General features: G+C 40.1%; 1 protein-coding gene across 1 annotated transcript in view; it reads left to right on the top strand.

The window, feature by feature from the left end:
• The window catches only part of btbd16 (BTB (POZ) domain containing 16), a 121,479-nt gene that overhangs the window by 31,154 nt on the left and 73,526 nt on the right, over window positions 1–16,799 (top strand). Inside the window, exons 9-10 of the mRNA XM_073026777.1 lie at window positions 9,649–9,718; window positions 15,273–15,403. Of these exons, the coding sequence (XP_072882878.1) occupies window positions 9,649–9,718; window positions 15,273–15,403 (201 nt within the window). The remainder of the gene's footprint in view (window positions 1–9,648; window positions 9,719–15,272; window positions 15,404–16,799) is intronic.

Raw genomic sequence — 16,799 nt, 5'->3', positions numbered from 1 at the left:
ACCTGCCTATCACCTTTCCTTGGGTCCTTTCCTCCTTCCCTTTCTCCTATGGTCCACTGTCCTCCCCTATCAGATTTCTTCTTCTCCGGTCCTTGATCCTTCCAACCCACCTGGTTTCACCTATCACCTTCCAGCTATCCTCCTTTCCTAACCCCCCCACCTTTTTATTCTGGTGTCTTCCCCCCCGACCACACTTCCTTTTCCAGCTCTGAAGACTGATCTTGACCCGATAAATCGGCTGTTTATTCATTTCCATAGGTGCTACCTGACCTGCTGCATCTTGCCAGCATTTTGTGTGTGTTGTTTTTAAATCTTTCTCCTGCACCTGGGTGAAGACACCTTTACTTTTCACCTCTGAACTCCGATTGCTGCTGTTTTAGCAATTGGAGTAGAGATACTCTACTAAAATTGAGATACGTTAATTCTAACTGAATGTAGGGAAGTGTGTTTTTCTGAGGCAAGTGAGTAAATTTAAATTGCCAATATTTTCTTTAAGGTGTGTAAATTCCAATGAATTTAATATTAGTTATAAAACACAAACCTTTCCTCACTGTAAAATGGACTTGTGACTGTTTCATTGTTGTCTTGCATGTGCTCCAATCAATATTAATTCCTTAAAAGATAAGTCCACATTGTTCTTAAACTGTCTATTGTTGTCACCCAAGTACTCCATTTACCAAATTGATTGTGGATTGTAATTGCTCTGGAGCTGAGCAGTGAGGCCTTTGTTGTTGAACAATGTAATCAGTTAATGAGAGGACCCAGAACACAAACTGCCTATGAAACCACTCTGGAATTCATCGTTTTATATGACAAAACTGTCATTAATTATCAATGCTTCTCACTTTTCTTGATACTAAGAAACATGTAAATCCATTAAAATGAAACAAATGTTTAAAAAATGAAGCACATATTTAAAACTAAAAGTAACCAAAATTATGAAATTTCAAAGTAATTTTTTTATATCAAAGTACATATATAGAGACATAGAAAAGTACAGCACAGAAATAGGCCTATCAGCCCATCTAGTCTGTGCCAAACCATTTAAACAGTCTACTTCCATTGACATACACCTGGGACCATAGCCCTCCATACTCCTACATCCATGTACTTAACCGAACTTTCCTTAAACATTGAAATTGAGCTCACATCTCCTACTTGTGCTGGCAACTCATTCCACGCCCTCATCACCTGCTGAGTGAAGAAGTTTCCCCTAATGTTCCCCTTACACTTTTCATCTTTCACTCTTAACCCATGACCTTTGGTTGTAGTCCCACTCAACTTCAGTGGAACAAGCCTGCTTGCATACCCTGTCTGTATCCTTCACGCTTTTGTAGACCTCTATCAAAATTCCTCCCGATCTTCTACATTCCAAAGAATAAAGTGCTAACCTATTTAATCTTTCCTTGTAACTCGGCTCCGCCAGACCAGGCAAAATCCTTGTAAATGTTCTCTGTACTCTTTCAACCTTATTTACATTTTTCTTGCAGGTAGGTGACCAAAACTGCACACAAACTCCAAATTAGGCCTCACCAATGTCTTATACAACTTCAACATAACATCCCATCTCCTGTATTCAATGCTTTGATTTATGAAGGCCAATGTGTCAAGAGCTTTCTTTCAGACCCTATCTACTTAAGACACCAGTTTCAACAAATTGTGGACCTGTATTCCCAGATCGCTTTGTTCTACTGCACTCCTTAGTGCCCTACCATACACTGTGTAAGACCCATCACCACATATAATCCTGAGATTTATTTTCTTGCAGGCATACTTAATAAATCATTAGAATAATAACAGTGACAGAGTTAGTGAAAGACCACACCAACTTGGCTGTTCATCCAGAGTGCAAAAGAGAAGAAACTGTGTAAATATAAAAATAAATAAATAATAATAAATAAATATCGAGAACATGAGAGGAAGAATCCTTGAAAGTGAGACCATTGGTTGTGAAGTTGGTTAAGTTATCCCCTTTGGTTCAAGAGCCTGGTGGTTGAGGGGTAGTAACTGTTCCTGGACTTGATGGTGTGAGTCCTGAGGCTTCTGTACCTTCACCCTGAAAGCAGTAGCAAGAAGAGAGCATGTCCTGGGTGGTGATGGCCCCTGAAGATGGATGTGGCTTTCCTGCAACAGTATGTCATATAAATATACTCAATCTTTTTAATCATTAAAACATTAAATGTAATGCAAATAACAAAAAAAAAGCAACTTGCTTATTCTTGCCATTTCTCCTCATAGTGGAACAGTTCCCATTCAAAGGAAGGATTTCATAGATCTAGCGTTGAATCTAGCTTGGCACCGATTCTGAGGTGTCTTCTCTTCTGTTAATTCCCCGTGAAGCTCAGCAACAGAATGCAGCTGAGAAATTGACAGTGAAATTTGGACTGTAAATTTAAGAGTTCTGGTTTTGCCCAGGGCTAATGAAACATGCTGGCATGATGTGTCGAAAATGATTAGTGGAACCTTCTGATAAATGTGGAGCAATGCTATTCACTGTAAATCACAGAACATAAATTGTGCTGTTTGCCAAACTTGATCATCCATTTCTGGAATGCAGTAGTGATTGTCTAAAGCTGTTATATAGAATGGGCATGGTGCTACATCTTCCATAGTTCAATGCTCATTTAGAGGGGAAATTGGACCACTGTTTTATGCTTTAGAAATATATTTTAAAATTCACAGAGAAGCTTATTTTCATAAAATCTCCATTTAAAAAGAGCTTTGACCAGCAACCAATCGGCATTTGAGATTGATTAGTAAGAGCAAATTAAAGGAAGGCAGGGGCAATCGCAGCAGCCGTCATCTGTGTGGACATAGTCAAAGTGATGATCTTGAGGCTTTAGCTCTTTGAGGCTTCAGTCAGGGGAAGAGGAAGCAAAGCTAATACAATAGAGATGCCAGGCAGGACAGTGAAATGCTCCTCTTGCAGGATGTGGGAAGGTAGGGAGACCTCCACAATTCCTTACAACTGCAGGAAGTGCATCCAGCTGCAGCTTCTAACAAACCACATATAGAGAGATAGTTACACCCAAGGTGCAGGACACAGGAAACTGGATGACAGTCAGGAAAGGGAAAATGTCTAAGAAGCCAGTGCAGATTACCCCTGTGTCCATTTCCCTCAGCAACAGGTATATCACTTTGGTCGGGGGGACTGACCAAACAAAGGAAAGCCACAACGGTTGGGTCTCTGGCACAAAGTCTGCCTCTAACTCAGAAGGGAAGGAGGGAGAAGAGACACACTGTGGTGATTGGGGATTTGTTAGGGGAATGGACAGGAGGTGCCTGGATGCCTGGATGGTATTTTGCCTCCCGGGAGCCAAGGTCAGGGATATCTCGGATCAAGTCCTCAGCATTCACAAGTAGGAGGATGAACAGCCAGAAGTCATAGTCCATATAGGTACCAATAAATGGGTAGGTCGAGTGAAGAGGTTCTGCATAGGGAGTTCAGGGAGTCAGATGCTAAGTTAAAGGGCAGGATCTCTGAGGTTGGGATCTCAGGATTGCTACCCATGCTACATGCCAGTGAGGCCAGAGCTAGGAAGATTATACAGTTTAGTACATGGCTAAGAAGTTGATGTAGGAGGGAGGACATAAGATTTTTGGATCATTGGGCTCCCTTCCAGGGAAGGTAGGATCTGTACAGAAGGGACGGCTTGTACCTGGTCTGGAGGGGGACTAGTATCCTAGCAGAAAAGTTTGATCATGGTACACAGTGGGGTTTGAACTAGAGTTGCAGGGGGATGGGAACCAGAGTGCCAGAACAGCTAGTGTTGTGGGAGCAGATGTTAGTGAGATCTCAGACAAAATTGTGAATCAAAAGGTTGAGCATGGTGAGACTAGTGTCCTGAGCTGCATATGTTTCAATGCAGGATAATAGTGCTGAAGATGAGGTAGCTGGTTTACAAAAAGCAGCAAAGTGTAGTGAGGAGAGGCATTTGCAAGGGCAAAATTGCAGTGAACAGAATGAGTTGCAATGTGACAGGTGGACAAAATTGAAAAAGGTGAATACAGGACTGAAGGTGTTGCATTTGAATGCGCGCAGTATACGGAATAAGGTAGATGAACACTGCACAGTTACAGATTGGCGAGTATGTTGTAGGCATCACTGAATTATGGCTGAAAGATTATAACTGGAAGTTAATGTTCAAGGATACACATTGCATTGAAAGGATAGGTAGAAAGGCAAAGGGCAACATTGCCCTGTTGGTAAAAAAAGAAATCAAATCATTAGAAAGAGGTGATATAGGGTTGGAAGGTGTTGAATCATAGTGGATAAAGCTAAGGAACTGCAAGACCCTGATGGGAGTTATATACAGACCCCCAAACAGTAGTAAGGATGTGGTCTACAAATTACAATAGAACATAGAAAATGCATTCCAAAAGGGCAATGTTACTATCATCATGAAGGACATCAATGTGAAGGTAGATTGGGAAAATCAGGTTGGAGTTGGATTACAGAAAGGGGAATTTCTAGATTGCCTATTAGATGGCTTTTTTAGAGCAGTTCATGGTTGAGGCCACTTTAGCTATTCTGGATTGGCTGTTGTGCAATGAACTAGGATTGATTAGAGAGCTTAAGGTAAAAGAAACCCTGGGGGAAAATGATCATAATATGATCAAATTCACCCAGAAAATTTGAGAGAGAAGAAGCTAAAGTCTGATGTGTCAGTTTTACAGTGGAGTAAAGAGAATTACAGAGGCATGAGAGAGGAGATGACCAGAATTGTTTGGAAAAGAACACTGACAGGGATGATGGCAGAGCAACAATGGCTGGAATTTCTGGAAGCAATTGGAAGGCACAGGACATATACATCCCAAAGAAGAAGAAGTATTCTAAAGGAAATATGACACAACCGTGGCTAACAAGAGGAGTCAAAGGTAACATAAAATCCAAAGAGAGGGCAGATAATAAAGCAAAAATTAGTGGGAAGTTAGAGGATTAGTAAGCTTTTAAAAACCAACAAAAGACAACTAAAAAAGTCATTAAGAAGGTAAAGATGGAATACAAAAGTAAGCTAGCCAATAATATTAAAGAGGATACCGAAAGTTTCTTCAGATACATAAAGTGTAAAAAAGAGAAAAGAGTGGATATCAGTCCATTGGAAAACAATGTTGGAGAGTTAGTTATGGGGAAATAAGGAAATGGCAGACGAACTGCATAAGAATTTTGCATCAGTTTTCATTGTGGAAGACACTAGCAGTATGATGGAAGTTCCAGGTGTGAGTGATCATGAAGTGTGTGAAGTTACTATAACTGGACAGGGTCTTGGGAAACTGAAAGGTCTGAAGGTGGATAAGTTACCTGGACCAGATGGCATACACCCCAGAATTCTGAAAGAGGTGGCTGAAGAGATTGTGGAGGCATTAGTAATGATCATGCAAGAATCACTGGATCCTGGATTGGTTCTGGGAAGACTGGAAAATTTCAAATGTCACTCCACTCTTCAAGAAGGCAGAGAGGCAGAAGAAAGGAAATTATAGGCCAGTCAGTCTGACCTCAGTGTTTGGGAAGATGTTCAAATTGATTATTACTTGGAGACATATGATAAAATAGGCTGTAGTCAGCATGGTTTCCTCAAGGGAAAATCTTGCCTGACAGATCAGTTGGAATTATTTGAAGAAATAACAACCAGGATAAACAAAGGAGAATCGATTGATGTTGTGTACTTGGATTTTCAGGTGCCATACCTGAGGCTGCTTAACAAGCTACAAGCCTGTGGTATTACAGGAAAGATTCTAGCATGAAAAAAGCAGTGGCTGATTGGCAGAAGGCAAAGAGTGGGAATAAAGGGAGCCTTTTCTGGCTGGCTGCCGATGACTAGTGGTATTCCACAGGGATCTGTGTTGGGACTGGTTTTTGTATTATATATCAGTGATTTGGATGATGGAACTGATGGCACTTATTGTGAAATTTGCAGAGGATATGAATATAGGTGAAGGGGCAGGTAGTTTTGAGGAAGTAGAGAGGCTGCAGAATGCCTTAGACAGATTAGTAGAATGGGCAAAGAAACGGCAGATACAATACTATGCTGGGAAGTGTATGGTCATGTACTTTCATAGAAGAAATGAAAGGGTTAACTATTTTCTACATGGACAGAAAATACAGAAAACTGAAATTCAGAAATCAGCGGTACAAAGGGACTTGGGAATCCTTGTGCAGGATTCCCTAAAGGTTCATTTGCAGGTTAACTCTGTGGCGAGGAAGGCAAACGCGATGTTAGGATTCATTTTAACAGGATTTGAACAGAAAAGCAAGGATATAATGTTGAAACTTTATCAAGCCTGTTGAGGCCTTGATTGGAGTATTGTGAGCAGGTTCAAGCTTCTTATCTTAGATGTGCTGAACCTGGAGAGGGTTCAAAGGAGGTTCACAAAAATGATTCCAGGATTGAATGCCTTGTCATATGAAGAGTGTTTGATGGCTCTTGGCCTGTATTCACTAGAATTCAAAAGAATGTGGGGTGACCTCATTGAAACCTATTGAGTGGTGAAAGGCCTTGACAGAGTAGATGAGGAGAGAATGTTTTCTATGATGGGAGAGTCTAAGACCAGTAGACACATCCTCAGAATAGAGGGGTGTCCTTTTAGAACAGAGATGAGGAATTTCTTTAGCCAGAGAGTGGTGAATCTGTGAATTCTTTGCCACAGGCAGCTGTGGAGCCAAGTCCTTATGTATGTGTAAGGCAGAGGTTGATAGATTCTTGGTTGATCAGGACATGAATGGATATGGGAAGAAGGCAGGTGATTGGGGTTGACAGGAAATGGTGGAGCAGACTTGATGGGCCAGATGGCCTGATTTTGCTCCTATATTTTATGGTCTTATTTACTTGATGATGAGCCTCCAAACAATATGAACTGTATAGCACTGAGATAAACAAAGTATCATCACAATCATCATTATGTGCTGTGTTGTATGACATGGACAATCGTGGTCCCAAGACTATGATTGTTCTTGGCAAATTTTTCTGCAGAAGTGGTTTACCTTTGTCTTCTTCTGGGCAGTGTCCTTACAAGACAGATGACCTCAGCGCTTGTCAATACTCTTCTGAAATTGTCTGGCTTGCATCAGTTGTCACAAAACCAGGACTTTTGACACGCACCAGCTGCTCATACAACCATCCACCACCTGCTCCCATGGCTTCATGTGACCCTGATTGTGGTGGGGGAGGGGCTATGCAGGTCTACACCTTGCCCAAGGCCAACCTGCAGGTTAGTGGAGTGAAGATGTGCTAAACACCTCCTTTGGTAGAGGTGTATCTCCACAAGCCCCCCCACCCCCATCCTGGAAAAAAAGCACCATGTCCTCAAAACAGCATATGGACTCTTCTGCACTAATCATGATTAAATATTATATTGGCATTAATAGGCCTAGGTTAACTCTGCAGTGGAAATTTAGTACTCCTATTTAGGAATGTTCCTTTTTCTGGCATATCAATTTTCATCCCTACTTCTATTAAGAGATGCTGAAAGTGTCTCATGATGACACCTGAAACATAACAATAAGGTTTGGTCAGAGATATCTCTTTTCCTTTTATTTTAATTATTTTAGAAGTAATTAATTTATTGTATTTGCGACTTGTAATATCAGCTATAAACCATTTGGTAGCACTCTTGTCTACAAATCAGATGATGTATGTTTAAGTTCAACTCTAACAACCCAAATATAGTGCGTTCCACTTAAATGGAACACATCAGGACCAGTCCATTTTGGCCCAATTAAGTGGCTGATCCAATGAGCTGATGTTTAATGAAAATAGTTAAAAAGCTGTAAAGAAAACTGTGTAACAAATTATGTATTTAAATGAAATACAGAACCAATTTGAACACTACTAATAGTACTACAGTACTATTAAACTGTGTATTAGTTCCTTATGGTTATTGACAGAGGAATTCATCCAGTGAATGCAATGAGCAAAATAGACATAGATAGCTAGTGCAGATAACGGACTGCCTTCATACAATGCTATAAGTAATTACATCCTCTAAATCTTCTTTTTTGCTGTAGCATTCAAGATGATTGTTGATACCTTCCAATTCTTTGTAGTTTCTAACTTGTTCATTTTCATTCCCAGCCATTTCTGGCATTTCCAAGCCTGTATGCTTGAAACTGCAGAGAGCAAAACGGTTCAGAATTGTCTTGCTGCTATTTCTCGCCAACTATGAGTGACAAAAATCATTACTTTTTGAACACAAATACACACAACTGACACTATTTAAAAATTGTTCACTCAGCACAGTGTAGTATCTAACAGCCACACTGACATTAGTTAAAACCTATTCAGCAACAGTCCCCTGCCCCAATTAAGCTCACAGTACCCCAAATAAACAAAGGGAAGCCCTGCTATTTTCTCAATTAGTTTCTGTTCTTTAAGAGTTTTCCCAATCAGGATCAAGTTTAATATCACCGGAACATGTTGTAAAATTTGTTAACTCTGCGGCTTCAGTACAATGCAACTGTGAATTACGGTAAGTAATTAAATAGTTAAATTAAGTAAGTAGTACAAAAACAGAAATTTAAAAAGTAGTAAGGTAGGGTTCATGGGTTCATTGTCCATTTAGAAATCGAATGGCAGAGGGGAAGAAGCTGTTCCTGAATCATTGAGTGTGTGCCTTCAGGCTTCTGTACCTCCTCCCTGATGGTAATAATGAGAAGAAGGCGGAGGTCCTTAATGATGAATGCCGCCTTTTTGTGACCCCACTCCTTGAAGACGTCTTGGATACCACAGAGGCTAGTGCACACGATGGAGCTGCCTGATTTTACAAATCTCTGCAGCTTACTTCGATCCTGTGCTACCCCCCCCCCCCCATTACCAGACGGTGATACAACCAGTTAGAATGCTCTCCACGGTATATCTGTAGAAATTTATCAGTGTTTTAGGTGACATACCAAATCTCTCAAACTTCTAATGAAATATAGCTGCTGACTTGCCTTCTTTATAGCTGCATCGATATGTTGGGACCAGGTAAGGTCCTCAGATCTTAACACTCAGGAACTTAAAATTGCTCACTCGCTGTACTTCTGATATTTCAAATACAAAAATCTAGGCTAACACTCCAGTATAGTTAATGTTTGACACCTTCAGTGATACTCCCTTTATCATAAAACGTCAATTTGAGGTATCAACAGCTGCCCCCTAGTGGAAGTAAAAGGTCTCATAGTTTTTTTGCAGAGAATGAAGAAGTTTTCCCAGCTTTCCAGGGCATGTTTATCCATCAATCAGCATCATTGCAACAGATAATTTTGCCAGTTTCACATTGTTATTTAGAGGACTTGTGGCATGGAAATTAGATGCTTGATTTCCTATTTTATGAATTTATAAGGCAGTATAAATGTAAGCCTTTTCTTATTTCATAGGTTTGCATTTTGTTTATCCTGCTTTTCTTTATGCAATAATTAATATCCTCACAATCTTACTGCCACATTTTTATTGGAAGATTCATATGTGAACGTAATGTAAAAATGACACCAGAGTTTTGTCCTCTTAGGAAGTGGGATCTATGTAGCTATAATTGGCAATGAAGCAGATATTTGTAATATTTTTATCAAATATTACATTACATTATTACATACATTATTTTGCTATTAGCAACAATAAATCCTGTTATATTTTATTCCAAATAGGTAAAAATTATATGTTGTCGTTGTAGGTGTGCAACTGTTATGCTGGATAACATAAATACCACGACTGTCTGTCACTTCCATCAAGCTGCTTCGAAGGTAAATTGATGTTAATTCCCAAAATAATATGATCGTTATTTTAAGTAATCTCAAACATTGACAATACATTTTGGAAATCATGTACATTGATCCAAATTTTCTTGTAAGAGCACACTACATTTGAAAGAGTACAGAGAAAATTTGCTGCCAGAACTTGAGGACTCGAGTTATAGGAAAGGTTGAACAGGTTAGAACTTTACTCCCTGGAGTGTAGGAGAATGAGAGGATATTTGATAGAGGTGTACAATATTATGAGGGGACAGGGTAAATGCAAGTGAGCTTTTTCCACTGAAGTTGGGTAAGAACAGATCAAGAGGTCACAGGGTACCTGAGGGGGCATTCCTTCATTCAGAGGGTGGTGTGAGTGTGGAATGGCCTGCCAGTGTAAGTGGTGGAAGTGGGTTTGAATGCAACATTTAAGAAAAGTTTTATATGTACATGGATGGAAGGGGTATAGATGGCTCTGGCACAGGTGTGGATTAATGGGACTTGGCAGAATTGCAGTTTGGCACAGAGTAGATGGTCTGAAGTGCCTACTTCTGCATTGAAGTGCTCTCTATGACTAATTAGAATAAACTAATTGCACATTTTGATCATTTGCTAGAATATTAGTTAATAGAATTCCTATTGCCTTATCACATGTAAATTATGATTAGGAATAGAGATAACTAATGTGACATCTTACTTCCCTGGACATCTTCAAAGTTCAAAGTAAATGTTATGATTAAAGTACATATATGTCCCCATATACAACCCCATGATTCATTTTCTTGTGGGCATACTCAATAATGCTATAGGATAACAGCCATAACAGAATTAAAGAAAGACTACCCAAATAGGGCGTTCAACTAGAGTGCAGAAGACAACAAACTATGCAAATACTAAAAGAAATAATAGTAATAATAATAAATAAGCAATAAATTTTGGGAACACGAGATGAAGAGTCCTTGACAGTGAGTCCATTGGTTGCGTGAACATTTCGATGATGAGGCAAATGAAGGTGAATCAAGTTATCCCCTTTGGTTCAAGAGCCTGATGGTTGAGAGGTAATAACTGTTCACTAACCTGGAGGTGTGAGTCCTGAGGCTCCTCTACCTTTGTCCTGATGGCAGCAGCAAGAAGAGAGCATGTCCTAGGTGGTGGGAGTCCCTGATGGTGGATGTAGCTTTCCTGCAACAGCATTTCATGTAGATATGCTCAATTTTCATTGGAGCTACACTGTGGCATTTACACTGAACCTACCTGATATTCTGTGGCTGCTCCTCTGAGGTAATAGAAGTTTGCAAATTTGAATGCCAAACTATGCAGAGACATAGAAAAGTACACCACAGAAACAGGCTATTTGGACCATCTAGTCTGTGCCGAACCATTTAATCTGCCTAGTCCCATTGACCTGCACCCAAACTATAACCCTCTGTACCCTGATACCTATCAGAACTTCTCTCAAATGTTGAAATAGAGCTGGTATGCACCACTTGCAGTGGCAGCTCATTCTACACTCTCATGACACTCCAAGTGAAGAAGTTGCCCCTCATGTTCCCCTTAAACATTTCACCTTTCACCCTTAACCAACAACCTTTAGTTGTATTCCACCCAAACACAGTGGAAAATGCCTGCTTCCATTTACCCTATCTATACCCCTCATAATTTTATATACATCAATCAAATCTTCCCTCAATCTTCTACTTTCCAAGGAATAAAACCATAACCTATTCAATCTTTCCTTATAACTCAGCTCCTCCAGTCCCAGCAACATCCTTGTGAGTTTTTCCCTGTATTAATGCTGTACTTCTGAATTTACAGTCTGGAAAGGACCAACCTTTCCACATGAAAGAGGGACTCCAGGGTTTGCATGAAGGAAAAGAATGGGAGAAAATATAGTTGACCTCTTGGTCTTAGATCCATTGTTGGCAGAATGTTTCAATTCATCATTAAAGATATGATAAACTCATCAAAGGAGCAGCCACAGAATGTGAAGTAGGTTCAGTGTAAATGCTATGGTGCAAGCTCAGTGTGATTCCAATGTAACATTCACATATTAGTATTGTAACCAGAGTCTAAAATATGATTAGTCAGAGGAGTGTGAAGGAAAAAATTGTGTCTGACTAATTGAAAAGAAGTTCTTGGAAATAATAAAGTGGATGGGGGCAGTGAACGCATTGTTTCTAGTTTTTCAAAAAAACATTTTCATTCTAAGCAGCAGGTTATTGCATAAAATAAGGGCTTACGGGATTGAGATTATCTTTTACCACAGATGGAAGCTTGGCTGAAGTACTGAAAAAAGAGAGAAATAAGTGGGTTGGTTTCAAGTTGGCAGATTGTTACATGTCTACTGCCTCAGGGATAATAGGGCCTCAGCTATTCAAAATTTGTTTTAATGACGTGGATGAAACCACAGTGTGTAACATATCTAAGTTTGCCAATGCTAGAAATCCAATTCAGAAAGTGAACCATAAGAGAAATGGAAAAGGCCTGCAATAGATATCATCAAAGGACTGAATACATCAGCAAGTTGAGTGGTGTTGCAGGAACAACTTTGTACTTAACATCAGTAAGACCAAAGAACTGATTGTCGACTTTAGAAAGGGTAAAACGAGGGAACACACACCAGGAAAGGGTGAGCAATTTCAAGTTTCTGCATGTCAACATTTCTGAGGATCTATCCTGAGCCCTATGTATCACTTTGGCGACAAAAGAGGCATTGCCACAGCTATCTTTAATTCAGAGTTTGAGGAGATTAGGTATGTCACCAAAGACATTCTCAAATTTCCACAAATATACCATGGAGAGCATTCTAACTGGCTGCATCACCATCTGATATGATGAGAAGGAAACCAATGGAGTACAATTGGGCAACACAGTAGTATAGTGGCTAGAACAACATTTTATAGCACAGGGGATTTGGGTTCAATTCCAGCCGCTGTCTGTAAGGAGTATGTGCGTTCTCCCCGTGACTGCATGGGTTTCCTCTGGGTGCTCTGGTTTCCCTTCACAGTCCAAAGACGTACCAGTTGGTAGGTTAATTGGTCATTGTAAATTGTCCTGTGATTAGGTTAGGATTAAATTGGGAGTTGCTGGGACGCATGGCTTAAAGTGCCAAAAAAGTCTCTTTCATGTTGCATCTCAGTAAATACAATTAATAATATACATTATGAGAGATTTTAGAAGAGAGAATGGAAAGCTGCCTACATTTGAAAAACTGAAAAAGAAACAATTCAGCTAATTAGATCTTTAATTTTTTTTTTGAACTGTGTAAATAACTGTTAAGGCCAGCACTTATTGCCGACATCGTAAATAACTTGAGAAATTGGGATTCAGTTACCTTCTTGGAACTGCAGTTCTTTTGGTGATGGCAGGAGATTCCACATTTTCCCTCTGGGTTTACTCCCCATGACCCCGTGAGTGTGTACAGGTATAGCCACAATGCAGCAGAGGTTTGTGATAAGAGTTGTCCTTCTCTCAGAAGAGCTGCCAACCATGGCTGACAAGCCCCATCTCTCCGAAACAACAGGTTTTAAGGCACTAGCCTTTGCCCCTTCTCCTGTCATAGAAGTGGTTTCACCAGGCTTAGTAGCTAAACCACATGTGAAGGCCAGGAGCTGGTCTTGGTTATCAGAGGCTATTTGAGGCACATACCATTGGGAGCGTTTAACTAGTGGGAGTTTGTCCACATTACCACCCCTGGCTATAACAACCTTAAGGACTGGAATATATTATAGATAGTGCACCCACAGTTTCTTTCTGGCCATTGGTGGAGAGACGGAGTGTTTATGCTATTGGATTGGTGAACCAGTCCAGTGGACTGACTTGTGCTGGATGCTGATGAACTTCTAAAGTGTTGTTTGAGCTGCTCTTATCCAAGCAAATTGAAAGTATTTCATTGTGCCTTGTAAATAGTGGAAAGGCTTTGGGATGTCAGGAAGCAAGTCACTCACCACAAGCAGAGGAAGCAGCTGTTTAGGGCTAATATGAGATGAAATTATCACAACTAAATTGTCACTGGAATTCTTTACTTGGATGCTCAGTTATTTCGTATATTCAAGGCTATAATTCATAAAGTCTTATATAGAAAGTAATTGAAGGAGTGACATAAAACCCTAAGAAGAACTGGAGAGCAGTAGTAAATAGATATAGAGGCACAGAATCATCTATGATCTTATCAAGTTCAAAGAAGCACCCTGCTTCTATTTATATGTTATCAGGCCAATGATTCATAAACTTGATAGTTTAGCTATTGCATCAAATACATATTAAATACTACATTTGAGACACAAGAACCTGTGAGGGCCTCATTTCATTGCCCTCCAGCAGAATGCCACTCTAATAAATCCTGTATTTTTCCCCTATATGGTTCCAGTCTCTGAACTAATTTTGAAGACAGTACATAGTGTATGTTTCTTTGCTTTCTTCCTTTCTGTATTCTTCCTTATTTAATTCCTTGAAGGAATTAAGGGGATGGTAATTCTTGCCATCGCTACTACTATAACATCACCATAGATGATCAAGAGTGATGAAACAACATGAAACTTTAAGTTATGATAAATTTTGGTTCATAATAATTATTTATATGTGATGAAGCTTGAGTGGCCTCATAGCTGCAGGCAGCATTTCTTCTTCAGTGCTGTGACTCAGCAATTGGCACTCCCTTCATGATCACTGCCTCATCATGGGCATGGATAATATACAGCTGCGTTTATTCTAATCCAGTAAGAATCTGCTAGTTTCTATTATGTTTTATCCTGGATTTAAACATTTATGGTTGTGAATGAATGTGTTTGTCAGGAAGTGTAGAGGAGGCTTGACCAAATGCAGAGCAGTGGAGAGGATTTAGCGGTGAGGCATCACTAATAATAAACTGCAAAATAACAAGTCACAAGGGGCCACAAAACAAGAGAGAATGGATACTTAACCTGACAAGGCAACAAGTAACTGAAGGCTTAGGAGCAACTGGTTGCGGCTGGCTTGTTCCCATGAATGAAAAAGGATTTTGGATGAGAGCTGGGTTTAAATTGACTGCAGGTGATGAATTGGAAACGAGTGGGGGTTGACTCCTGTTAGGTAGGTGGAGACTGGGAGGTGCCTGTTTATGCAGGCCTTACAATATTAGAAAATATATTGCATGTGTAATACTTAACATCATTTAAGAGCTGAAACTGGATCCAAGATATGAATAGTCCCATGAAGAATAGAAAATATAGATTCTGTGAAATAATTATGCTATCCTTTTAGTAAGTCCTTTTGGTAGCCTAGATCTGTTTTGTAATTGGGGAGGGTGTGGAAGGCTGTGTGAGGGGTTTCAGGTCACACAAAGTTCTCTAGATAATCAATGGATTCAATTGGAGCATCATCTTTTGTTACTGTATTAAGGGACCCTTCATAAAAACACAACAATCCTATTTATGAGTTAAATTTAACAAAAAAAATATGTTTACAAGGAAAATTTTCATTTCAATTTCTTAATTGCTTTTCAAATGATGTGTTTTGCTTCCAGGCAGAACAGATCCTCCATGACATTACTTTGAATTAACTTGTTGATTTGTTATTTCTGATTCAGTATAACCAAGAGAAACTGAGACAAGCCTGTGAAAGATGGTTGGAGTTAAATCTTATTGTGCATTTAAGATACGAGACCACTCTGCGAGATTTACAAATGGAAGTACTGCAAAAAACTTTATTCTCACCAAGGTTAGTTGACTGTTATGTTTGCTGTGTGAAGTAACATTTTAGAAACATAGAAAACCTACAGCACTATATAGGCCCTTTGGCCCACAAAGTTGTGCAGAGCATGTCCCTACCTTAGAAATTACTAGGCTTACCCATAGCCCTCTGTTTTTCTAAGCTCCATGTACCTATCCAAAAGTCTCTTAAAAGACCCTATCGTATCCGCCTCCACCACCATTGCCGGCAGCTCATTCCATGCACTCACCCCTCTCTGAGTAAAAAACTTACCCCTGACATCTCTTCTGTACCTACTGCCCGGCACCTTAAACCAGTGTCCTCTTGTGGCAACCATTTTAAATCCTGGGGAAAAGCCTCTGACTATCCACATGACCAATGCCTCTCATCATCTTATACACCTCTATCAGGTCACCTCTCATCCTCCGTCATTCCAAGGAGAAAAGGCCGAGTTCACTCAACCTATTCTCATAAGGCATGCTCCCCAATCCAGGCAACATCCCTGTAAATCTCCTCTGCACTCTTTCTATGGCTTCCACATCCTTCCTGTAGTGAGGCGACCAGAACTGAGCACAGTACTCCAAGTGGGGTCTGACCAGGGTCCTATACAGCTGCAACATTACCTCTCAGCTCCTAAACAATTCCACGATTGATGAAGGCCAATGCACCATATGCCTTCTTAACCACAGAGTCAACCTGCACAGCTGCTTTGAGCGTCCTATGGACTTGGACCCCAAGATCCCTCTGATCCTCCACACTGCCAAGAGTCTTACCATTAATACTATATTCTGCCATCATATTTGACCTACCAAAATGAACCACCTCACACTTACCTGGGTTGAACTCCATCTGCCACTTATCAGCCCAGTTTTGCATCCTATCAATGTCCCGCTGTAACCTCTGACAACCCTCCACACTATCCACTACAGCCTTTGTACACCACAGTTCCTGTACCCTACCATAACTTTCCTGTCTCATTGGAACGTACCTGTGCAGAACTCCACACAAATATCCCCTGAACATTTGCCACATTTCTTCCGTACTTTTCCCTGAGAACATCTGTTCCCAGTTTAAGCTTCCAATTTCCTGCCTGATAGCCTCGTAATTCCCCTTACTCCAATTAAATGCTTTTTCTAACTTGTCTGTTCCTATCTCTCTCCAATGCTATTGTAAAGGAGATAGAATTATGATCACTATCTCCCAAATGCTCTCCCACTGAGAGATCCGACACCTGACCAGATTCATTTCCCAATACCAAATCAAGTACAGTCTCTCATCTTCTAGGCTTATCTACATATTGTGTCAAGAAACCTTCCTGAACACATGTAACAATCTCCACCCCATCTAAACCCATTGCTCTAGGGAGATGCCAATCAATATTTGGGAAATTAAAATCTCCCATCAC

This window comes from Hemitrygon akajei, chromosome 23 (genome assembly GCF_048418815.1).
Source record: "Hemitrygon akajei chromosome 23, sHemAka1.3, whole genome shotgun sequence".
In the NCBI taxonomy this organism is placed as follows: domain Eukaryota; kingdom Metazoa; phylum Chordata; class Chondrichthyes; order Myliobatiformes; family Dasyatidae; genus Hemitrygon; species Hemitrygon akajei.
The sequence above is the reverse complement of the archived record's forward strand: the minus strand, read 5'-3'. Positions and strand labels throughout refer to the sequence as shown.